Genomic DNA, 25756 nt, shown 5'->3' on the forward strand with positions numbered 1-25756 from the left:
CTAGGACTATCGGCTTAAGTTAACATTGGAATTTGGAATATAGACGCCCTATACCATGGAATATCTTCTTATGCTATCTTCTCTCTAAGCTTATATATTATGCTAACAGGTCAGCATTCGTTTTTTATTCCAATTTAACTTATATTTTTTATTTATTATTGTCTATTGTATTTGTTGTATGTTTCTTCAATGTGAATTGTGACATGGCTATATATAACTTCTATGCTCAACTGGCCCAATAAAAGCTTGAAACTTGAAACGTTAAAAAGTAAAAATTGTGTTTTAATGGTCTACTTACAGACTCTTTAGCCTTGGACAGGTGTGACAAAGGGATGACGGAATTGAGGTGATGCTGGCGCGGTCTAAGCGCAGAATCTCCAAACCCGTAGTCCCATTCAGGCACGGCACTTCCCTCAGTTCACGTGCCTCTGATAGGATCCTGACAAACAAAATTAGTCAAATAATAGAATATTAATTATACAGGGTGTTTCAGAAGTAGTATCGAACATTTTAGGGTATTGTTCCTGGATGATAGGAGAATACAAATTTCGTATTTCAAGTGTCCAAAACTCAGCGGTTAAAAATAGCTGCCATTTTGTTTTTTTTTTCACTTGGGATTTTTTATCTCAAGAAAGAAATGATGTATTGATCGAAATTTGTCATGAATATTTTGGCCGCACTAGGTAAAAATGACAATTTATTTTCTATCTCATTATTTTTTTAGCACATATAGTCTGTGAAGCAGCACAATACTCTTAGTTTGCAGCATCAATCTTATGGAGTACAGTGCTGCCAATTTTCACAGAATCCAAAGAGCCTGTGAAATAATTGTGTGAGAGAAAGCGCAAAAAAGAGAGTGTAGCTGCCTTTTTGATAGTGTCAGCATAAAAACGGCAACCATGTGCTCCTATTGTTCTAATAAAATAACATTGGACATAAAGCTCCATGCAGCAAAGGTTTGCATGGCCTATAGTAAGAGACTAATAAGCTATTCTATTTTCACTGATAAGAATGATGTTGGGAAGGTAAGACCCATTGGCTCAGCCTTCTATCTTGGTCAAAAACTGAAGGTTATTTTTCTCATTAAAGCATAAAATTACAACATTATTTAAAGTATAGAATTACACGGATAGTCTCTATTGAGGTTGATAATTTGTTTATAAAATTGCGGACCCAAGTTTTCGAAACTGTATTGTTGCCTATGCTGGGGTCACTCTTTCTAGATATAGGCCTACCCAGAAACATCCTGCTTTCCAGAATAATTTCAGTTATGATCTGGCGGAAACATAATGCCAATATTATTGATGCTATTAATTCTTTTGGGAGTGTTTACAGATTAGCATTCTGCCGGAGTATGAAGACACCCATAAGAGGAATTGGTGTTTTATTTTTGCCCATCAGACTAGAATATTTCTATTTGCCATAAAATAAAAGATATAGCAGTCTACATTAGGCTCTGTCATTGAATAGGAATTGAAAAAGGAAAGCATAGCTTCAAGGAACAAATTATACGTTTTGTTATATATTTACGTATTATTGACAATTTTTTAAAGAAAATAAACTGTATTTATAAACTAAATTTTTTGATAGTATACAAGAAATATAACTTACAATTTTCTGAGTTTTGGCAGGGCAGAGAAAGCGAGAGGGTCGACCCCAACCAAGGGGTTGCCCTTCAGCTCTAGGAGTGAGAGAGAAGGAGCTCTTTGAAGTATACCGCCGGCCACGAATTTTATCCGATTGCCTGATACTGATCTAAAAAACAAAAAATAATTAATAGAAATTAATAAAAGTGAAAATTGATACCATAATAATTGAAAACAGGTGATGGTTCCAAGTATCAAAGCATGGTTTTACATAATTTGCCTATAGTTTGCCTTATGATTATTTTCTAATTCTTTAGGCTCTCATAACAAAAATATGAAAAATTGGTCTCAAAATATAAGAGAATAATAACAGGCATAATGTTTGAAGTTAAATATTTAAACTGTAAACAAATCCAATAGACCAGACAAGCAGTTTTTAGGTTAGTTTATAGGTTTAATTTAATATTATTTATAAAAGAAGCTCTACTGACCTGAATTATCATGTAATTCATGAAGAACATTGTGCAGGTGATAATTACAATTTGATAAAGAAAGCACAGTTTACTAGTTATAGTAGAAAATGAGGAAAGTAAATTGAAAATTCTCACAGCCATGAAATCTGAATTAAAGGATAGAAGGGCAGAGCCCAGATGAAAGACAGAGCGGAGAATTCAAAAACTGAACGCTTCTATCATCTAGCGGTACAACACGGAACTAAAGTTTTCTCAGAAATCATACATTGATTCAGTTATTTAAAAATAACGGCCTTATTAATTATTTTGACAAAAAATGTGAAAGGACATTATTTGTAGATAATTTTCTTTTGACTCCATTCAATACTTATTTCATTAAAGGGCAGATTGCATCACAATTCATTGAAAAGCATCACATGAAATTAGTTACTTCAGCTATTTACACATACCAATTTCTAAATAATTACTCTATTAATCACTAAGATGCTGATGTTATGATAAATATCGATAGATAATTTCAAGCTCTACAACTTTTATCTCCTGACATTTTTCAATAAACTGATAATAAGTCAGTAATTTCAAGAAAACTGAAGTGATGTTCAGAACAAGCTTGATTGTAGTTCCACTGTCTGACGCTAGAAAGCGCAAAAGCGTTCACTTGCCAATTTCTGCTGTCAGCTCCTTGGTTTTCAGATTTCATTCCAGTTCACAGGTTTTTATGACAGGCACAGCTTCAGCCTCTTTTGGTAGCTTCGTTAGTTTTTTGGGTATATCTTTTGAATAATGCATTTTACGACAATTCTACAGGAATCCTTTTTTGTAGGAAATTAATTTTCCTATCGTTTTACATACAAAAATCTATTTTAAAGTTTGAACTTACGGATTTACAGAGCCGCAAAGTTGAAAAATCAGTACTGTTTTACAGGTAATACTTATGTTTCTTGTCTATAACGTTCAAACAGTGCATTGTAGCTCAATTTTGTAGAAACTTTTTTGTAGAAAATAAAATTCTCTATCATTTGAGCTAAAGAAAAATGATTTGAGGTGCAAATTAACAAAGTTACATAGCTTGAAAGTCAGCACTTACAATTCTTGAAGAGATGTCAGCTTTGTCAATGCAATAGGAATGTGAGTCAATAGGTTGTCATCTAGCTCTCTGCAAAAATGAAAAATATCACAATAGAATGAAACAAATTTGAAAAACACTCAAATGAATAACAAATATTTGGAATGATATACAGTTAAAAATAATTCAATATAAGGATTGATTTGAGCTATTAATTTATTTCTGAGATATTATTACTATCTTGTCCATTTTTATATATTATTTATCGATGAATCACTAGCAATAAATATTTAGATTGAGAAAACTGAATAGTCTTGAATACAGAAAAAACTTTTTACTTCAAATTAAGTTTACAGTTCATCAAAAAATTTAGCATTTGTATCACTTCAATCTGTTATCCTGGAATCTCATCCTTTTTTGTGATTATTTTGTATTTGTTCTTGGAATTTTAGCCACTTACAAATACTATTCATGATTAATTTATAAATTCAATTAAAATATTTAAGATATACTTACAGTACTCTTAGAGCAGTAAGATTAGAGAAGGCGTCTTCATCGATGGTTGAAATTTGATTACGTTTCATCAACCTGAAAAATTGGAATATGAAACGTGCATTTCATAATCAAGACTTCACATCTAGATTATCAAATAATTTAATGCGAGAAGTGAATGATTACCGTATTTTGTAAATTTTTCAGGTCTGAATATAGTACCATATTGTAGGAGTTTGGAAGAATTGCTGTGATAAAAATAATAGTGATGTTGCTATGATAATATTAATACAAGAAAAACTCACGACTAATTAATTTTATTGATATAGTGGAAAAAATTATACTAATTCTAGATTGAGATAATAACAAGATTATCAGAGAGGAGTTTATCGGAGATTGACAATGGTGTAACAACCGAAACCGGTCTTTCTAAGTATTAATAAATCTGTAGTTTTTGACAATTTCTTAGTATTTTTATTTGATATGAATAGTTACCACAATATCAACTTCTCAACTACACAAAAAGTAATAATAAGCCTTATGACAAATTATTTCTTGAACTTCAAACAAATAAGTAAGGATTGATAAGGTATTCAAGAAAAATGACATCCTTCACCAACTTTTCTTCAAATAATTAATGTATTCATTATAAATTATTACCAGCCTTCTCTATTTCAGAACTTAATCCAATATATGTTTATTTTGACTTACAGAATGATGAGATTTCCAAGATCTGGAAAAGAGTTGACTGGAATGGAAGAGATGAGGTTGCTGCCTAGATTCCTGCAAAACAAAAAATTTACAAAAATCTTGTGTGGCGCACTCACACAACTTTCCTTGCCGTTATGAAAATTGATCACCTGACGCTAGTGTTCCCGCGCATCTCAAGTCTACTATTCAAAGATTTGAGCCAGCTGGTAACAGGGCAATAACGCTGGAGACACACATGAGGTCTGCTATCTCTTCATAGTGAATGATTTAATAGAATCAACAATAATTTGCAATTGAATAATCACATTTTTTCGAATTTGAAGCTTATTTTTAATTTTAGGTGAAAATGTTACTGAACATAATTTGTAGAGATTTTCATGCTTAATCTACTCCACTTTTTTTTTGTTTCAATTGTATCTGAAGCCTGATAATTGGGAATCTATCTGCATTGATGGGGCGGAGCTCCTGAAATTTTTACAGATATGGGACTTGTGGCAGTTGATAGAGCTTATCGATGTCTATTTTACGTATGAATTTGATCAAAATCGTTGGAGCCGTTTCCGAGAAAATCACGAAAAACCCTGTTTTTGACAACATTTTCGCCATTTTAGCCGCCATCTTGAATTGCATTTGATCGAAATTGTTCGTGTCGCATCCTTATAGTGAAAGGACCTTAAGTTCCAAATTTCAAGTCATTCCCTTAATTGGGAGATGAGATATCGTGTACACAGACGCACATACACTCATACATACACACATACAGACCAATACCCAAAAACCACTTTTTTGGACTCAGGGGACCTTGAAACGTATAGAAATTTAGAAATTGGGGTACCTTAATTTTTTTCGGAAAGCAATACTTTCCTTACCTATGGTTATAGGGCAAGGAAAGTAAAAATATGATCAAGGTAGCAATGAAACTATATCTATCATCATAAACTTAACCTATTTTTGGACAATTTCTATCTAAATATTTGGAAAAGGTGGAGTTTTGGGCTTTAAGCCTGTTGTTCCTTCCCCAATAATTCATAGTTGAGAATTATATCGTATCTATCAATGTATAAATAAATAGTTATAATAGATTTACGGCAATGATTGTCACTATATTATTTTATAATCTGGGCTCTTATTATTCATTGTCATGGTTAAATTTATTATTACTTTTACTAATTATTAATTTATAGACTATAATGTGGTATTCAAAAATATTACTGTGTGGAGACAAGTAGGCTGTTGTCTAAGTAAACCTGTGTATAGTGAAGTCCACGTTATAATGGCAGTGGAGAAAGATAGGAGAACAAGGTTGCCGATCCTCTTCTTGTCAATGCCTTCTATAAAATGTAGCTGATACAGATTTATTGATGTAATATCAACTGTTCATTCTCGTCTAAAATAATCAATTATATTTTATCAAGCAAGAAATTATAATTTCATAATGAATTTTAATAATTAAGATGAAATATTTTGTTAAATAATTATTAATTCTACATTGTTAAATGACGATCTGGCAACAGAGCAAAGCGAGAAAGAGATAGCGCTATCCGCTTTGTTGAATGATAGACAAGGATAGCAATACCACTGCTAATCAAACACTGCCATTATAACGTGCACCTCACTATAGCTAAGGAGGCATTGGGAGGTTATTGTAATTAATAAATATATTATTGTAATGAATAATATATATTTTTATTGAATGAATAAATAAATGAATGAATAAATAAATAGATGAATGAATGGGTGGTTGAATGAATAAATACTGATAGTACTTCGAGGTGCGGCAGCGTAGCTAGGGTGGCAGTTGGAGGTAATTGTAATAAAATCTTTGAAAATTATTGTAATAACTGTTATCATTGTAAGTAAATGAATAAAATGATGAATGAATGAATGAATACTTACAGTGCTTCTAGGTGCGGCAGCGTAGCCAGGGCGGCAGTAGGAGGGGCAGTTAGTCGATTCCCCTCCAGACGTAGCGAGTGCAGAGAATTGCCTAGGGCGGCAAAAGAAACCGCCTCCACCTGAGATATCTCGTTGCCGTCCAGTTGTCTGTCAACCAAACAAACAAACAACAAAACAAATAATAAATAGATGTCAGTTTTATCCACTGGATAATTAGGAATTTAGAAGGATGATACTGCAATTAGAATTCAATATTTAACTTATAGTAGTCACTGAGAGCTTGGAAGTTGATCACATTTTGCTATTAAAAAGAACGAATAGCAGTCAGAATTTTTCAAAATAAATGAATTCACTGTGACAACGAGATCTTTCGGCAGGTGCATGTGGGATTTGAAGTTAGGTTAGGTTAGGTTAGGTTAGGTTGGGTTTTGGGATTTAGCTAAGTTCTAGACTTTAAACAGCTGGAGTCAGAAAATTAGCTTTCCAAAACGGGGCGTAGTCGCAGTTTTTATAACAGTAGTTGCAGTTTTTATATTCTCATTTCTGTAATTGGAAACGTTTTTCCTTGACGAAATTAAATAATTCAAAATAGCTGAAACTTTACAATATTTTCTCTTTATTTTATTTTGATTTTAATTGTCTAGTTTTTTGGAATTTAATTCAAACGTGACTTTGACAATGACGACTGCGACTGCGCCCCGTTTTGGAAAGCCAATTTTCTTACTCCAGCTGTTTAAAGTCCAGAACTTAGCCAAATCCCGAGCTCGGAAACCGACCCTTTATATACATTGTCTAATGCTTTTAAATTGGGAGTATATTTCAAATTGTTCTACTTGTCCTATCCTTCTGCTTGTCTATGAGTACAACCAGGAAAATGGCGGACGTGCCTAAAGATCCTGTTGTCACAGTGAGTGATTAATTCATTATTGTAAAAAATTCTGACAGCTAGACGTTCTTTTAAATAGCAAAAATCTGGTGTGGCGCACTCACACAACTTTCCTTGCCATTATGAAAATTGATCACCTGACGCTAGTGTACCCGCGCATCTCAAGTCTACTATTCAAAGATTTGAGCCAGCTGGTGACAGGGCAATAACGCTGGAGACACATATGAGGTCTGCTATCTCTTCATAGTGAATGATTTAATAGAATCAACAATAATTTGCAATTGAATAATCACATTTTCTCGAATTTAAAGCTTATTTTCAAATTTAGGTGAAAATGTTACTGAACACTAATTGTAGAGATTTTCATGCTCAATCTACTCCACTTGATTTTTTTTGTTTCAATTGTATCTGAAGCCTGATAATTGGGAATCTATCTGCATTGATGGGGCGGAGCTCCTGAAATTTTTACAGATATGGGACTTGTGGCAGTTGATGAAGCTTATCGATGACTATGAATTTGATCAAAATCGTTGGAGCCGTTTCCGAGAAAATCACGAAAAACCCTGTTTTTGACAACATTTTCGCCATTTTAGCCGCCATCTTGAATTGCATTTGATCGAAATTGTTCGTGTCTGATCCTTATAGTGGAAGGACCTTAAGTTCCAAATTTCAAGTCATTCCGTTAATTGAAAGATGAGATATCGTGTACACAGATGTACATACACTCATACACACACACATACAGACTAATACCCAAAAACCAGTTTTTTGGACTCAGGGGACCTTGAAACGTATAGAAATTTAGAAATTGGGGTACCTTAATTTTTTTCGGAAAGCAATACTTTCCTTACCTATGGTAATAGGGAAAGGAAAGTAAAAAGTGATTCAATAATAAGCAGTTCGTGATAGAAAACAACATTGAAGAAGATTATTTAAAGTATTAATACAACCAATTTACTGCAAAATTCAATAAATACATGTGGTAATGTTAGAATAGCACAACACGGTTGCTTTACTGAATACTTTCAAAGTAACATGCTGGAAAGTGATGTATCAAAACTGTGGAATATGAGGTGCCGTGGGTAAAAGCCATATTATCTATTTAGCATATGATATGTTGTTGTAATACATTATGCTTCACGCAAGGGCTACATTATTACTACTGAATACATGAAAACTATATCATAGTCTATTATACCTATATTTGTGGGATAAAGGATACTTTCTACACCAGTATATCTGTTTATATGTGGGTGTGAATGGATCTTATGTGTATGGTGAGATTCAGGTTATAAAGTCAGCATCTGATTCAACATTGATTTGCTATCCTTATCTGTCTGCAGACAAAGCAGATAGCTCTATCCTTCTCAACCTCTGCACCGTTGGGGAAATCGTTCATAGAGAAATATGTATATAATTATAGTGAGGTCCACGTTATAATGGCAGTGGAGAAAGATAGGGGAACAACGTTGCCGATCCTCTGTCTTGTCAATGCTTTCTATAGACGGTAGCTGATACAGGTTTATTGATGTAATATTAACTGTTCATTCTCGTTTAAAATAATCAATTTCATTTTATCAAGCAAGAAATTATATTTTTCAATAATTTCTTGATGAGTTTTCATAGTTAATATGGAATATTATGTAAATTAATGATCAATTCTACATTGTTAAAAGACGGTCTGGCAACAGAGCAAAGGGAGAGAGAGATACCGTAGCGCTATCCGCTTAGTTGAATGATAGACAAGGATAGCAATACCATTGCTAATCAAACACTGCCATTATAACGTGGACCTTACTATAGTTGCATTATTTAGGAGTACAGAGTTTTAGTTTCCTTATAAGGAAACAGTGTATATAGAGAAAAGATAACTCTTATGGTTTATTTCCCTATGGTTACACCAAATTATAATGGCAGTGTTTCATTAGCATGATATTGCTATCCTTGTCTATCATTCAACAAAGCGGATAGCGCTATCTCTTTCTCGCTTTGCTCTGTTGCCAGATCGTCTTTTAACAATGTAGAATTGATAATATTAATTAACAGAATATTTCATCTTAATTATGAAATCATAGAAAAATATCATGTCTTGCTTAATGAAATATAATTTATTATTTAAAACGAGAATGAACAGTTAATATTACATCAATAAACCTGTATCAGCCACCTTCTATAGAAGGCATTGACAAGACAGAGGATCGGCAACGTTGTTCTCCCATCTTTCTCCCCTTATTTGGTAGAGAGTTAGTGGGGAGGATATTTTTAATATTCTTTCCGAAGAATGGACATTGATATGTCCAAAGCTCCGCCAATTTATGTAGATGCATAACAATATAATTATTATCTATAGTTATTATATTACAAATTGCTTTTTCATATCATATACAGTTCAATAATTATTTTCTTAGTCTATATCATGTAAATTCATCTATAATTTTGCTGTATTGTAAGCTATTGTATATAAGTGTATAAGACAGTATATATTGTAATCTACATAAATAAAGTACTCAATCAATCAATCAATCCCCTGCCATTATAACGTGGACCTCACTATAGTGACAATAATGTTATTGTTATCATTAATTTATTAGTTGTTTTTACATTGATGAATTAATTTATTAGATAACCTCTACTCATCTAACAGTGTGCTATCTCAAGACTAGTTGAGACATGTATTATTTATTACAAAGTGGTACACAAGTCAAGAAGTGAATTATTACAAGCTCATCTCTCTCCAAAATGAGCAACATTTCTCAAAAATGTCCCATCAACTATTTTCTGTCCATTAGGTTATTAGCCCTACAGTGAAACCCACTCCAAACTGTCAGAATTCTCCAGAACACAACCCCCATTTAACCAATTCTGGCAGTTCATTGTAGACCTCACTGCGCATGAGCAGTGCTCTAAAACTGAGAGCTCTGCCCATAAAGCGAGCAAACTTTCAAGTGGAAAAAGTTGGTTGCCCATTTTTCCCTTCTCCCCGAACAAAGGGGTGGTTTCAACCCCCGGTTCCCCCAAACCGACTCTTGAAAACAAACTGTCATCCACACTCATGTGCCATCCCTTTCCCGCCACCCCCTCAAGCACCCCATAATAAATGTAACGAATGTAGACTGGCTATTACCACTGCAGAACCTGGTAGAATATCGTAGAATCTCATTGTTATTAAAAACTCGCTTGACTGGCTTATTTTCCTGCACTTGGAATTCAATTCTTTACATGGTATTTTTCATAGAGCGGCAGCGAAACTTCCTTTTTTGAAAAGTGAATAGATCTCTTTGTATGGATCAGAAAAGTTTGTATTTATTTTTGATATGTAGACACATAAAAGTTTTGTTTCAATCAGGTTTGAATATCAAATCAGGAAGGTGACGTCCCAAATTCTCCATACACTCTCTCCTCTCTTTGGTAGAGAGTTAGTGGGGAGGATATTTTTAATATTCTTTCCGAAGAATGGACATTGATATGTCCAAAGCTCCGCCAATTTATGTAGATGCATAACAATATAATTATCTATAGTTATTATATTACAAATTACTTTTTCATATCATATACAGTTCAATAATTATTTTCTTAGTCTATATTGTGTAAATTCATCTATAATTTTGCTGTATTGTAAGCTATTGTATATAAGTGTATAAGCCAGTATATATTGTAATCTACATAAATAAAGTACTCAATCAATCAATCAATCAATCAATACACTGAGTGAACCGATTTCTGGCGTTTGTCATGACTCCTGCCAGCATTGCAGGCGTTATGTTAGCAATTTCTTCCCTGATATTGGTCACTTCCTTGAACGGTCCATCTAAACAAGAGATTTCAAGAGCTCCCATAGAAAAATATCACAAGGATTCAAATCGCGAGGTCGGACTGGCCACTCCAAACTGCTTCTAATTTAGATGAGGCGTCCTGGAAAGTGCTCCCTCAATTAAAGTCACGTTTAGAAAGCTCCTGCACATTTGCCATCTTTCATGGATGGAAGAGGAGATCATCGTGATGAATTTGTCTCACAGAACGATCGGAAAGTTCAAGAGCAGACGCATGTTTCTGCGCAGATCTCAACATTGAAACTCTCACTGCCTCAACGTTCTCAGGTTGTCGTCAGTTCTTCGTCTTGTCGCAATTGCAGTTTGTCTGAACCTAGTGACCCACGTAACAATATTGATTTCTGGACCGGGACAGTAGCGGACCGGGACAGTAGCCAAAGGGGCTAAATTAAAGCGATTTCGTGGGTTGTGATCACAGAACATCCGCCCGAAAAATAGGTCTCAACGGCAAATGCAGGCTTCTCATTGTTCCAATACTGATGGCGACTGATCATATCGGGAAGAAAACTTTATGATCTGGCCTCTCTAACGAGACCAAATTTGCTCTACTACCACATCAGCTGACTGAATAGCGTCCATTTTAGAAAAGGAAGTTTTGCTGCCGCACTCTGTATAACTGAAAAATTCCGGAAGATATGACCTGTTTTTACGGACCATGTTATATAATTGATTGATTGATTGATTGAGTACTTTATTTGTGTAGATTACAATATATACTGGCTTATACACTTATATACAATAGCTTACAATACAGCAAAATTATAGATGAATTTACATAATATAGACTAAGAAAATAATTATTGAACTGTATATGATATGAAAAAGTAATTTGTAATATAATAACTAGAGATAATTATATTGTTATGCATCTACATAAATTGGCGGAGCTTTGGACATATCAATGTCCATTCTTTGGAAAGAATATTAAAAATATCCTCCCCACTAACTCTCTACCAGAACATTGTTAGATATAATTGGTAGAGATCAGGAGAGAAACAGTTTAAATTGGAACGAATTTTTTCTGACTTTCTGATTAAATTATTCAATACTACAACCCTTTCATTTAGAGTGAAAAGTTCAAACTCTTCTGAAGAATATCTTCTCAATTTTTATATTCTTCTAAATCTTAATATCCTCCAAACACAAAAACTATAGTGAGGTCCAGGTTTTAATGGCAGTGTTTGATTAGCAATGGTAGAGTGCTATCCTTGTCTATCATTCAACAAAGCTGATAGCGCTATCTCTTTCTCGCTTTGCTCTGTTGCCAGACCGTCTTCTAACAATGTAGAATTAATAATTAATTTACAAAATATTCATTCTTGATTATGAAAACTCATTATGAAATGAATGAAACATAATATAATTTCTTATTTAACAAAATATAATTGATTATTTTAAACGAGAATGAACAGTTAATATGACTTCAATAAACCTGTATCAACTACATTCTATAGAAGTCATTGACAAGACAGAGGATTGGCAACGTTGTTCTCCTATCTTTCTCCACTGTAACTATCTTTCTCCATTATAACGTAAACCTCACCATAGTAGAACCAACGAGAGTTACAAATTTAATCAATATTTACAGCTCCAACCATATTTTCTCTATTTTTCTACAAGGGAAAGCAATTTAGTTAAAAGGCCAACAGCCTTAAGATCAATGGAGCACGACGATATTGTACATTATTTACGTTTTTTTGTGAGAAAATCTTTGATGTAAAATCCACGTTGCGTGTTAAAAGTACATGAGAACTTACATAGGTACTGTGACCTGTAGCGGTCAATCTTTGTAACGCATTTACTCTCCAAAACACTTATATTTCATTTTTGTTCTACCACAGACCTGTTTAAATTACAACAAATCTCAGGCACAAGTTGCAAAAGTAACTATAATGATTCCCACGTTATAATATGGTAATGGAGAAAGATAGGAGAACAACGTTGCCAATCCTCTGTCTTGTCAATGACTTCTATAGAATGTAGTTGATACAGGTTTATTGATTTAATATTATCTGTCTATAGTGAAGTCCACGTTATAATGGCAGTGGAGAAAGATAGGAGAACAAGGTTGCCGATCCTCTTCTTGTCAATGCCTTCTATAAAATGTAGCTGATACAGGTTTATTGATGTAATATTAACTGTTCATTCTCGTCTAAAGTAATCAATTATATTTTATCAAGCAAGAAATTATAATTTCATAATGAATTTTAATAATTAAGATGAAATATTTTGTTAAATAATTATTAATTCTACATTGTTAAAAGACGATCTGGCAACAAAGCAAAGCGAGAAAGAGATAGCGTTATCCACTTTGTTGAATGATAGACAAGGATAGCAGTACTATTGCTAATCTAACATTGGCGTTATAATGTGGACCTTACTAGAGATGAAGAGATTGGAGTTAATTGGATTGTAGCCTATTCGAAACAGGATTGATCAGTTTCTTCAATAGATAGTGTTCTTGAAAGAAGTTTGAAAATGAAGTTCAATTAGGAGTCGTTAATATCCTTGGTTATCTAGAAAAATTGAAATATTGATAAATTGACTTGAATATGACTTGAAAGGGGTTAATTTAATCTTAAAATTAGATTAGACTTGAAGAACTCACAGTGAAGTTAGCTGCCGGAGAGGCTGGAAAGTCTCCCATGGCACTTCCGCCAAACCGCAGTTCTGTAACGATCTGAAAAATAGAATAATCTAAAATATAATAGAGGAAAGAATCGGTTTATACATGTAGGGGATAGGAATTACACGAATGACGCATCATCACGTCTGAATAATCACGACTGATTAACTTGAAGTTTAGCGTATTGATTCTCAATTTACCGAGGATGGTTATAAAAATATTTTTCATTCTTCAAGATGTCAGTGGGTCAATTTTTTCATTGGACCCTTGCAGAGCACGGGTTACCTGCTAGTCCAGTATAATTTGTACTTGATGTTTACTATCTCTCTCCTCTCCCTTCTGTTTATATTTAACACCCCTTTCAACACAGAGATGAGCTATTAAACCCAAAATCCATTTCATTTTAATGACATCCATTTCATCAGAGAGAAGATGTTTTAATGGCGGTAGAGGCTATTAACACTATTATCGAAAGCATTTGACCTTCGAATTTAATTAAGACCCCGAGACCCCGATTTTGAATTTGGGTTTGGGTTGCTGGGAGAGTGATAAGGAGAAGGAGGGGGAGATTAGATTAGATTCGATTTCTTTATTTATGTATGTTACAAAAGAGAGATAGATAGAGAGAGAGAGAGAGTGAAAGAGAGAGAGATTGATTGATTGAGTAATCTATTTATGTAGATTACAATATATTACACTGGCTTATATACACTTATATACAATAGCTTACAATACAGCAAAATTATAGATGAATTTACATAATATAGACTAAGAAAATAATTATTGAACTGTATATGATATGAAAAAGCAATTTGTAATATAATAACTATAGATAAATATATTGTTATGCATCTACATAAATTGGCGGAGCTTTGGACATATCAATGTCCATTCTTCGGAAAGGATATTAAAAATATCCTCCCCACGAACTCTCTACCAAACAGATTGATTGATTGATTGATTATATATGCCTTTATTAGGGAGAGAGAGAGAGAGATTAGATTAGATTTCTTTTGTATGTTATAATATTTACTGGCTTATACACTAATTTACATTAAATGACGAAAATGCTAGTTATTCAACGAATTTCACAAAGTATAAATAATTAATCAATGAGAATAACTATAGAATTGCAATTAGAATAACGATAATATAATAATGTGCTGAACTTAATAAATCGGCGGTGTTTCAACAAATAATTATTGTCGATTCTCTAAGAAGGATATAAAATAATATCCTTACCATCAACACACGACCGGGTTGTGATGGAATAGGGCTGTTGGGAATATTACAACATGTGAATATGTGATTGGAATCTTGGAAATGGGATGAATGGATAAGATGGATGATATTGGAATGAGTAATAGTGAATAGAATATTACATTAATGATTCAAATAGAAAAATGGAACAAACGTTTTAGGGTGTGATTTAATTAAGATTTTAGAAATTGATTGAGTAATAATTACAATATACAATACTAAAGAACAGAAAATTTTGAGATGAGAGAGAGAGAGAGAGATTGATTGATTGATTGATTGAGTACTTTATTTATGTAGATTACAATATATACTGGCTTATATACACTTATATACAATAACTTACAATACAGCAAAATTATCGATGAATTTACATAATATAGACTAAGAAAATAATATTGAACTGTATATGATATGAAAAAGGAATTTGTAATATAATAACTATAGATAATAATCATATTGTTATGCATCTACATAAATTGGCGGAGCTTTGGACATATCAATGTCCATTCTTCGGAAAGAATATTAAAAATATCCTCCCCACTAACTCTCTACCAAAACGTTAATTTCGTTATTTAAACTAAGGATTTATTTATTAATGGAAATATTGTAAAAGTTTCAATCAATATAAATATTAAAGAGAAAAAAACAGAAAATTGATAAAGTAAAATAAGAGAGAATAAATAAGAAGTAAAAATAAGTTGAGAGAGAGAGAGAGAGAGAGAGTGAGAGAGAGAAGGGAGATTGGTGAAGGGTAGATGTTTAAGGCTTTTCGAATTTGGATTTGCTGGGAGAGCAAAGAGGGGAGGAGAGCGAAGGAGAGAGAGGAAAAGAGAAAGAGAGAGAGGTTTGAGGAAGGGAGGAGGTTAGGGCTCATTTAGAGCTGTCGAAAATAAAGTTACAGGGTCAGAAAACAAGTCGATAGAATTTAATGAGTGAACAGTTTGTGGGACACTTGAATCAAGGGTGACTTGGAGAGAATTGAACGGATATTGGACTTGGGTCAAGGCCTACTTTAATGAAATTGGGGTGATAAGTGCTATTTGGGCAATACGTGTTACTTGATTCATTCCACAAACTTCTGGCAATAAACCATTTTTGAAAATTGTTGATATACTTAATTGAATGAATCAGTTTTTATATGCAACAGAAAACAAGCTTCAGAGACATTGATTGATTCATATAATAAGTACATCATCAAAATGATAGGAAGAGAAAAAATGAGGTAACCTTGTGCTATTCCTCTCCCAAGTTTAGATAAGGTTACACATAGTCCAAAATAGGTTAAATCTTGTAGTTGTTCACTTCACAAAATCTTCAGTCCTTAATTATTACTTTCCTTGCCCTATTACTATAGGTAAGGAAAGTATTGCTTTCCGAAAAAATTAAGGTACCCCAATTTCTATAAGTTTCAAGGTCCCCTGAGTCCAAAAAAGGGGTTTTTAGGTATTGGTCTGTATGTGTGTGTGTGTGGTGTGTGTGTGTGTGTGTGTGTGTGTGTGTGTGTGTGGTGTTGTGTGTGTGGTGTGTGTGTGTGTGGTGTGTGTGTGTGTGTGTGTGTGTGTGTGTGTGGTGTGTGTGTGTTGTGTGTGTGTGTGTGTGTGTGTGTGTGTGTGTGTGTGTGTGTGTGGTGTGTGTGTGTGTGTGTGTGTGTTGTGTGTGTGTGTGGTGTGTGTGTGTGTGTGGTGTGTGTGTGTGTGTGTGTGTGTGTGTGTGTGTGTGTGTGGTGTGTGTGTGTGTGTGTGTGTTTGACACGAACAATTTCGATCAAATGCAATCCAAGATGGCGGCTAAAATGGCGAAAATGATGTCAAAAACAGGGTTTTTCACGATTTTCTCGAAAACGGCTCAAACGATTTTGATCAAATTCATACCTGAAATAGTCATTGATAAGCTCTATCAACTGCAACAAGTCCTATATCTGTAAAAATATCAGGAGCTCCGCCCCATCTATGCAAAGTTTGATTTTAGATTCTCAATAAGCAGCCTTCATATACAATTTAAACAAAAAATTTCAAGTGGAAAAGATTGAGCATGAAAATCTCTACAATTGATGTCCAGTAACATTTTCACCTAAAATTGAAAATAAGCTTGAAATTCGAGAAAATGCGATTATTAAATTGCAAACTGTTGGCTACTGTTGGTTCTATTAAATAGCTCATCTTAAACTTTATTATGTATTTCAATTAAAAAAGCTTCGCACTTATCAATTTTCCTTCAAGCCATTCTCTAACTTTTTCGATTCATTTTTATTTACGAAGAGATAGCAGATCTCGTTTGCCTCTAGCGTTATTGTCCTATCACCAGCTGTCTCATATCTTTGAATAGTAGATTTGAGATGCGCGGGAACACTAGCGTCAGGTGATAAATTTTCATAACGGCAAGGAAAGTTGTGTGAGTGCGCCACAACAGATTTTTTTACAAAGTAGATGTCTAAATTTAGATGCTTCAAAACCAAACATAGAAGAAATATTTCACATTATTATCACTAAAATAGGAAATATTCACATGTTAAAAAAGTAATTTTGCAGGACCAAAACCAAACTAAATATTCTAAAAACACAGCTCATCTTAAACCTTTATTATGTATTTCAATTAAAAAAGCTTCGCACTTACCAAATTTTCCTTCAAGCCATTCTCTTATTTTTTCCTTTCATTTTTATTTATACCCTTCTGCTTTTCATTCATTTCAAAAATAGATCTTGAACCAAAGATTAACCGGAAACTTAACCTCATTCAATTTAAAATGAACAGAGGAGAATTTGACAGCATCTGCATATATTCAACACATTCCGGAAATTGGTCCATGCTTTTCATGTGTCATACTATATCTATATTTATATATTTATCTATCTTCCTGCCTATACACATATTTCTCATGTGTCACTCTATATCTATATTTATCTTCCTGCCTATAGTGAGGTCCACGTTATAATGGCAGTGTTTGATCAGCAATATCCTTGTCTATCATTCAACAAAGCGGATAGCGCTATCTCTTTCTCGCTTTGCTCTGTTGCCAGATCGTCTTTCAACAATGTAGAATTGACAAAATATTTCATCTTAATTATGAAAATTCATTATGAAATTTAATGGAAAATATAAATTCTTGCTTAATAAGATATAATTGATAATTTTGAACGAGAATGAACAGTAAGTATTACATCACTGAACCTGTATCAGCTACCGTCTATAGAAGGCATTGACAAGACAGAGGATCGGCAACGTTGTTCTCCTATCTTTCTCCACTGCCATTATAACGTGAACCTCACTATATATACATATTTCTCAATTGTCACTCTATATCTATATTTATCTGTCTTCAGCTGTCCAAATCTACACCAATCTATATCTATTTATTAGTTTATAATTCTGCCTATAACTATATATACACCTTACTGTCCCACACTGTATCTATATAAATAAATAACTAATGTCATATGATTGTATCTCAAATAAATAAATATATTATTTCATGTGTCTGCTTATATCTATGTATATGCTTTTCTATCTATATTTATCCATCTATTTGAATATCTATATCTGTCTATATCTCTTTTAATTTATTTTACTATCTATATTTATTCATTTGAATATCTCCAAGCCTATAGCGATATATCTGCCTTCCCACGCCTATATCTATATTTATCTATGTATCTTCCTTCATCTGCCTATATTTATGTATATGTCTTTCTATCCATATTCATCTATTTGAATATCTATTTCTATCTGTCACTCTTTTAATATAACTCCCTATCTATATTTTATTCATTTTGGCATCAATGTAATGTATTTCCCAAACACTCATGACAAATCATGCTAAATAAATTTCTGTCCACTTCTCAATAGGTTACTCTTCTCTTTCTTCTCTCTCTCTCTCTCTCTCTCCCAAGAGTATGTATAACTGTTCCAAATAGAAATATATATACAGAATTACACATCCTTCAAATGTGTAGCATCTTTTAAAAACATCTCTCTAGGCTATATTCTAACACATTTTTCAAATCAAATAAAATGTGACATTCTCCATCAACACACTCCGCCTTTACTACTAAAAAATAGCTCGAGCATTAAATTTATTTCTATTAATTTCGGCGTGAAAAATTGGAAAAAATCCGTCATCAAGGCAAGTGGCAATCTTTGAATGACAGCCAAAAAGAGAAAATTAAAAAAACGTCTTGTGAACATCACGAAGGTGTCACATCATCTTTCAACACTTCAACTCTTCTCACTCTCTCTCACTCTCTCTTCTCTCACTTCCTCAAATTCTCTCTTCTTCTCCAAGAGAGTGAATTATCATATATTATATACAGTACAACAGGAACGAATATAGATATAAACTTTCTCCAATTCTCTAGCATCCTTCCTGCCAAAATAAACTCAATATCTTCTATCAATCGTTTTTCCTTCTTTCATTTTCACTATCTTCTTCTTCTTCTTCTTCTTCTTCTTCTCTTCTTCTTCTTCTTCTTCTTCTTCTTCTTCTTTTACTTTAAAGAGATGAGTTGAACTAGAGGAAATTTATTTTCTGCAACGCTTCATTTCATCTCGTTTAACGGCTGTCAAAATTCGGTTCAACTGACGAATGATGACTAAACGAACTTCCTCTTCCCTTCCCTCACAGGACTGGAGAGAAAGAGAGTGAGGAAAAAAGAGAGAGAGTGAGTGACAGAGAAGGTGAAGGAGAAGTGAGAAGTGATGTAGTTGAGAAGTGATGCGTCTTCTTTCAAATTTCAAAAATAATTTGTCTTGTCGCCACCTAATCTTATAATAAGATATCTTTTAGAGATCGGAAAAAGCGTGAAAAATTGTGAGAGAATAATTAAAAATTATTTTAGATTGAGAGGTTATATCAGAATATGAGTGATTCTAGAATATACAGTTTTATCTAATAGTATATTGTACTCAGTTTAACAAAACCTAGCTTCCAAAAGGATATCACTAATAACTGAAGATATTTCTTCATTTCAACAACTTTGAAGCCTGGTTTTCATTAGTGGTAGAGTACTATTTTGTGAACTCTCCCTATGAAAACGTTCATGGTAGAGTAGAGTAATGGTAGAGTACTAGTTTTTAGTAGAGTAGAGTGGGATAGCACCGTGGGATAGTACTCTCACTTGCCTTCCCCCACCACCGCTTCTCACTCTACTCTACCACTACTATGCTAATGAAAACAGTCTCGAGCTAGTAGAGTAGTAGAGTCGTGCCCTAGGCTATCAAGTTTAAGAAGTATTGTTATTTGTTATTTATTAAAAATTATTAATCTATTAAAAAGTGTTAATTTATAAAAAAATATTGACGTTTTAATGTTAGCTCTGTTCACTAGACAACACACTCTACCTGCTATTCTCAATTGTGATGAAAAACGGTTATTCGACAAAGTAAGTAGAGTAGAGTTAGTATGCCAGCTACTCGACCACTAACTCTACTAGTGAAAACCAGGCTATATGGATAACTAGCACATCGCCTTCAAAACAGAGAGAGTTTAGGTATCTATGCAGGTATAGAGATACCCGAAGTTAGTAGATAGTCTACTAACGTTGAAAGATACCTACATACATGAGGAGGATAAATACATCTCCTAATCCAGATTTCAGTTACCTAGCAACCGGCATGAATGAATGACCAGAATCGAGAAAGGACCCCCTTCAGCGTTTGGGCTGGGAGGGCTGCGTTGCTATGGTTACTATTAAACGTTCAGGGGGGTGAAGTTTAGGGGGTGTTTATTTCAGGGGGCCAAGAACGGGGTACGAAGGGGTGTTTATCTCACAGGACTGTCTTGTCAGGAGGATTCTGTTGGTTCGTTTGGGTTGATTGATGATTGGTTGCTGAGATTCAGTTTGAAATGTCAGCTTTCCTTATGGATTTCAACAGATGCTGACAGTGTTGTGTGTGGTCCACGTTATAATGGCAGTGGAGAAAAATAGGAGAACAACGTTGCCAAACCTCTGTCTTGTCAATGCATTCTATAGACGGTAGCTGATACAGGTTTATTGATGTAATATTAACTGTTCATTCTCGTTTAAAATAATCAATTATATTTTATCAAGTAAAACATAATATTTTTCAATAATTTCATAATTAAGATGAAATATTTTGTTAATCAATTGATAATTCTACATTGTTAAAAGACGATCTGGCAACAGAGCAAAGCGAGAAAGAGATAGCGCCGTCCGCTTTGTTGAATGATAGACGAGGATAGCAATACCATTGCTAATCAAACACTGCCATTATAACGTGGACCTCGCTATAGTGATGACATAGTTGCTTGGAGGCATGTGTTTAATTAATTTGATTAATCAATTGGGACGTGGAACGTGTTTGTGGTGTGTGGGACAGGATGTATTGGTTCGTATTTGTGGGTGTCTGGAACCAGCTTTGAGGAGAAGTTTGTGGCATGGTTAGGGGCAAGGTTTGGGGTAAGCTTTGAGGCAAGGTATGAGGAATGATTCCAAGTTAAGATTGACGTAACGCATGAGGCAAGGATAGATGCAAGGTTCAGCGCAAGGTTTCAGGAGAGGGTAGATGTGAGGATAAAGGCAGGGTTTGAGGTGAGCTTTAAAGGTGCGTACAGACTGTCGCTCTGCTCCGCAACCGAACGTCACTCCAGCAGAGCGATTGATGATCGACCGGCGAGCAACAGTGGTTCGACCGGGGAACGCGAGAAGATCTAACATCTTCCGTAACGTTCATGATGGGTGCGTGAGCGGTGCGACTGTGGTTCGATGGAGGAACGAGGGCGGTACGAGGGCGGACGAGGGAGGAGCGTGCTCGGTGCGGGGTTGGAAGAGCGTATATTTGTACGCAGCTTAAGGCTGACAAAGTTGGAGCATAGAGAAAATATAACATAAGAGAATATCCCATGGTAACAGGGCGTTTGTGTTCCAAATTTCAAGCCGATTATTTTCGACTACTGTCTATTATTACTGTTTTGTTGGGGTGGAGAGTGTAAGAACGGCATAGTATGAGAGACTACCAGCGTCACATAACTTCACGAAACAGAACTGCTAGGACTATCGGCTTGAGTTAAGATTGAAAATTGGTACATGAACCCCCTACACCATGAATATCATCTTAAGCTGTATTTTTCTCTATGGTTGGAGGCAAGGTTTGAGGCAAGATTGGAGCAAATTCGAAACAAGGTTGTGTATTTGCGTGTATTCCCTGTTCTCCTATCGTTAATATTCTTTCCGAAGAATGGACATTGATATGTCCAAAGCTCCGCCAATTTATGTACATGCATAACAATATAATTATTATCTATAGTTATTATACTACAAATTGCTTTTTCATATCATATACAGTTCAATGATTATTTTCTTAGTCTATATTATGTAAATTCATCTATAATTTTGCTGTATTGTAAGCTATTGTATATAAGTGTATAAGCCAGTATATATTGTAATCTACATAAATAAAGTACTCAATCAATCAATCAATCGTTCTTCATTGACATTATACACTGTAGAGAAGATCATCTATATATAAATTTATAGAAACTGTGTTGTATATAAGGGGGTCTAGACAAGAAGTGAGGCTGATTAATTAATCGAATGGCGTGGTGCTAAAAACAGGACAGCTGATGCTCATTTGAATGGACGCCTCGACTAAAAACAGCACAATCTCGCCACATTCATTAATAATACCCTGTCCTTGTTGACAGCTTAATAGGATAGTCATGTTGACGCAAGAGATACACGAGATGATATCAATTTGCACATTGAATTAAACGGTGGTGAGGTAGCAATTAAATTTAGTTGAAATTTAATTGCGGGGTTGGGAAATTGCGTAGGAGTTCTAATTTGAACTAGATGAATATGGTTTTTCATGCTCATTCATGAATATAAAGTTTCAATTTTACAAGATAAATTTGTTTTTTCATACGGTACTCATTAATCAGATATAATCTTCAGCTTCAATAATTCGATTGGTAGGCAGCTTTCCATAGTTTTCTGTCCAGAGCTGTACTTTTCAGTTGGATGTAGCTCTGGATCCCTAGATCTTTGCTAACTTGCTTCACATATTGTAGCCGGGGTCTTCCACGAGCCCTTTGTCCAATTATTATACCTTCCAACATGGATTCGTTGTGTCTAAATACATGGCCAAACCAAGAAAATAAAAAATATACGCAAAAGAGATCGCTTTTCCTCAACCCTTTGAAATAGTACCTCATTAGTAATCAGTCCATCTCAGCTTGAGCATCCACCATACTTCAAAGGCATTTAGTGCTCTTTCTTCTGCCTTACCAATAGTCCAGGTTTCTGAACTATAGAGCGCAATACTCCAAAACCTAACAATACTCCAATACTCCTAACCTAACCTAACCTAACCCTTTTCCTAATTTGTGTAGCTTGAGACTATTTGAGGAAAGTTCTGTTAAATTTACACTGTAGTGAGATCAACGTTATAATGGCAGTATTTGATTAGCAATATGCTGAGAGATTAGTATTTCGTGTAGGAGTTTCAATTTAAAAATACGAAATGATTTTTCATACTCATTAATCATAAATATTCTATTAAATTTACAGTACAGGGAGGTCCGCGTTATAATGGCAGTATTTGAAAAGATCAATAATAGTGTGAGATCAACTGTGAATACGAAGGCCATCTACGTTTTAAAGCAAAAGTACGACGATTAAATTGATTGATTGATTGAGTACTTTATTTATGTAGATTACAATATATACTGGCTTATACACTTATATACAATAGCTTACAATACAGCAAAATTATAGATGAATTTACATCATATAGACTAAGAAAATAATTATTGAACTGTATATGATATGAAAAAGCAATTTGTAATATAATAACTATAGATAATAATCATATTGTTATGCATCTACATAAATTGGCGGAGCTTTGGACATATCAATGTCCATTCTTCGGAAAGAATATCAAAAATATTCTCCCCACTAACTCTCTACCAAAAATGAAGGAATGATCGCATTTATTGTAATCTTTTCTATTCCGGGTTTAAACCAAAAGCTGATCTGCTTTTAAACTGAGCTGGTACATACGGATTAGATTCCTTCAATGTTGATTGTAATCAGAATTTTGTAAATATTAAATTTATTTTGTACAATCATTCATTAGGTTATGCAAAAAATTAGCTGTTTTATTTAAATAAATCATAAAATTTACTCACAGTCTCTTGAGTCGAGGATTGGCAGAGAATGCTCGTGGGTGTATTTTCGATATCTTGTTGTCTCCCAGGATACTGTTGAAACAAAAAAATATTATTTATTCATTTCATTCATTGAAAATCACAAAGTACAGAAATCTATAATAAAATAAAGGAAAGAACTGGTGTATACATGTAGGGGATAGGAAATTCACGAATGACGCATCATCACGTCTCAACTACTCAACTGATTAACTTGAAATTTTGCATATAGATTCTTAATTCACTTCAACATTCCAGTAGGTCAAGTTTTCAATCAGACCCTTACGGAGCACGGGTTACAATAATAATTACCTACATTACATTAATAATTAACTTCATACAATAATGTCCTGAAGAGAACAACAGGCTAACCGTAGCAAAAAGCTGTCTCAAAAAAAAAATTCAAAATTTATTTATTCAAGTAAGTCACAACACATTCCGGTCTATACACGAATCTACAATAAATTACAGTACAACAGCTAATTATGCAACAAATTTCACATATTATGAAAACTTATTAATTACAATGAATGGAACATTAGAATATTGATAATATAGTATTGTCTCTATCCCAAATTTTGAGATAACAGTAACGTGATTGATTAAATTAACAGGGTGATACAATAGTAAATTGTTCAGGTCATGACAATTTGATACTGGTATTTGACATTTCATTTGATGACTTGATAGCTTGATACAATAATATTGATAACTTTGATACTTTGATTCGGTTTTCTGAGCCGAAAAGTATTTCTAATACCAAAGAGGCATTATTAATTTCTATCCTTTTTCTCTCAAATCAAATCAAATCAAATAACTTTTTATTCACAAAACATGATACAAATTTATAAAATTTCTATATGCTAATAAAGTGGAAAACTGTGGACATGCGAAATTCGAACAGGAAAGCTTATCAAAATTATGATTGATAAGAAGGAAGTGCGTGTGGAAAAGCGAAGAGAAAGAGAGAGAGAGAAGGAAGAGAGGTAGAAAGTAGGACAAAGATAATGGAGTTTCCAGACTATTTTCTTGTCAATCAAAAAGTTCATTAGAATTGTTTGGATAGGGCAAAAAAGTAGTCGGCTGTAGAATGTCTGATTTCCATTTACTAGAAATTCATGAATTATAGTAAGGTCCACGTTATAATGGCAGTGGTGAAAGATAGCAGAACAGCGTAGACGATTCTCTGCCTTACCACTGCCTACTGTAGAGAATAGCTGATACCGGTATATCTCATGTAATATTGATTATTCATTCTTGTTTGAAATGATCAATATTATATTTTATTCGTCGAGAGAATATGTTTTCATTGATTGAATAAATATATTTTCATAATTGAGATAGAATATTTTGTTAATAAATTATATTTCTACATTGTTTGAAAGCGATCTGCAACGTTGTGGAGGTAGTAAAGGATAGCGCTAACTGTTCTGTCGAATGATAGACAAGGATAGCAGCTCCAATGTTTATTAAATACTGCCATCATTACGTGGACCTCATTAGAGTATTTATTTTTTTTGATTCAATGATAGGGAGAAAAAGTAAGTTATTTTTGAATTTATTATAGTTATTTGTATATCTAGAGTGAAAAAAACATTTTTCACTCGTGATATACACAACATTTTTCCTCCACCTACATTTTTATAAAAACTGCTAATAAAATAATTTTTAAAAACGTATGTGACCAAACAATGTGTTACAACATAATCTAAAAAGTAAACAGAAACAGCTGGCTTGTAATCACAGTTCTCCTCCGACAGCACTATCTGT

General features: G+C 33.7%; 1 protein-coding gene across 2 annotated transcripts in view; it reads right to left on the bottom strand.

The window, feature by feature from the left end:
• Window positions 1-25756, bottom strand: part of LOC111048581 (lutropin-choriogonadotropic hormone receptor) — a gene marked incomplete in the record, with an annotated part of 72678 nt that overhangs the window by 31044 nt on the left and 15878 nt on the right. For both annotated transcript variants that reach the window (XM_039439348.1, XM_039439349.1), the window contains 8 exon segments: window positions 299-439; window positions 1612-1755; window positions 3147-3215; window positions 3642-3713; window positions 4329-4400; window positions 6225-6371; window positions 13549-13620; window positions 23969-24040. In XM_039439348.1, coding sequence (XP_039295282.1) covers window positions 299-439; window positions 1612-1755; window positions 3147-3215; window positions 3642-3713; window positions 4329-4400; window positions 6225-6371; window positions 13549-13620; window positions 23969-24040 — 789 coding nt within the window.

Source organism: Nilaparvata lugens, chromosome 12 (genome assembly GCF_014356525.2).
Source record: "Nilaparvata lugens isolate BPH chromosome 12, ASM1435652v1, whole genome shotgun sequence".
In the NCBI taxonomy this organism is placed as follows: Eukaryota; Metazoa; Arthropoda; class Insecta; order Hemiptera; family Delphacidae; genus Nilaparvata; species Nilaparvata lugens.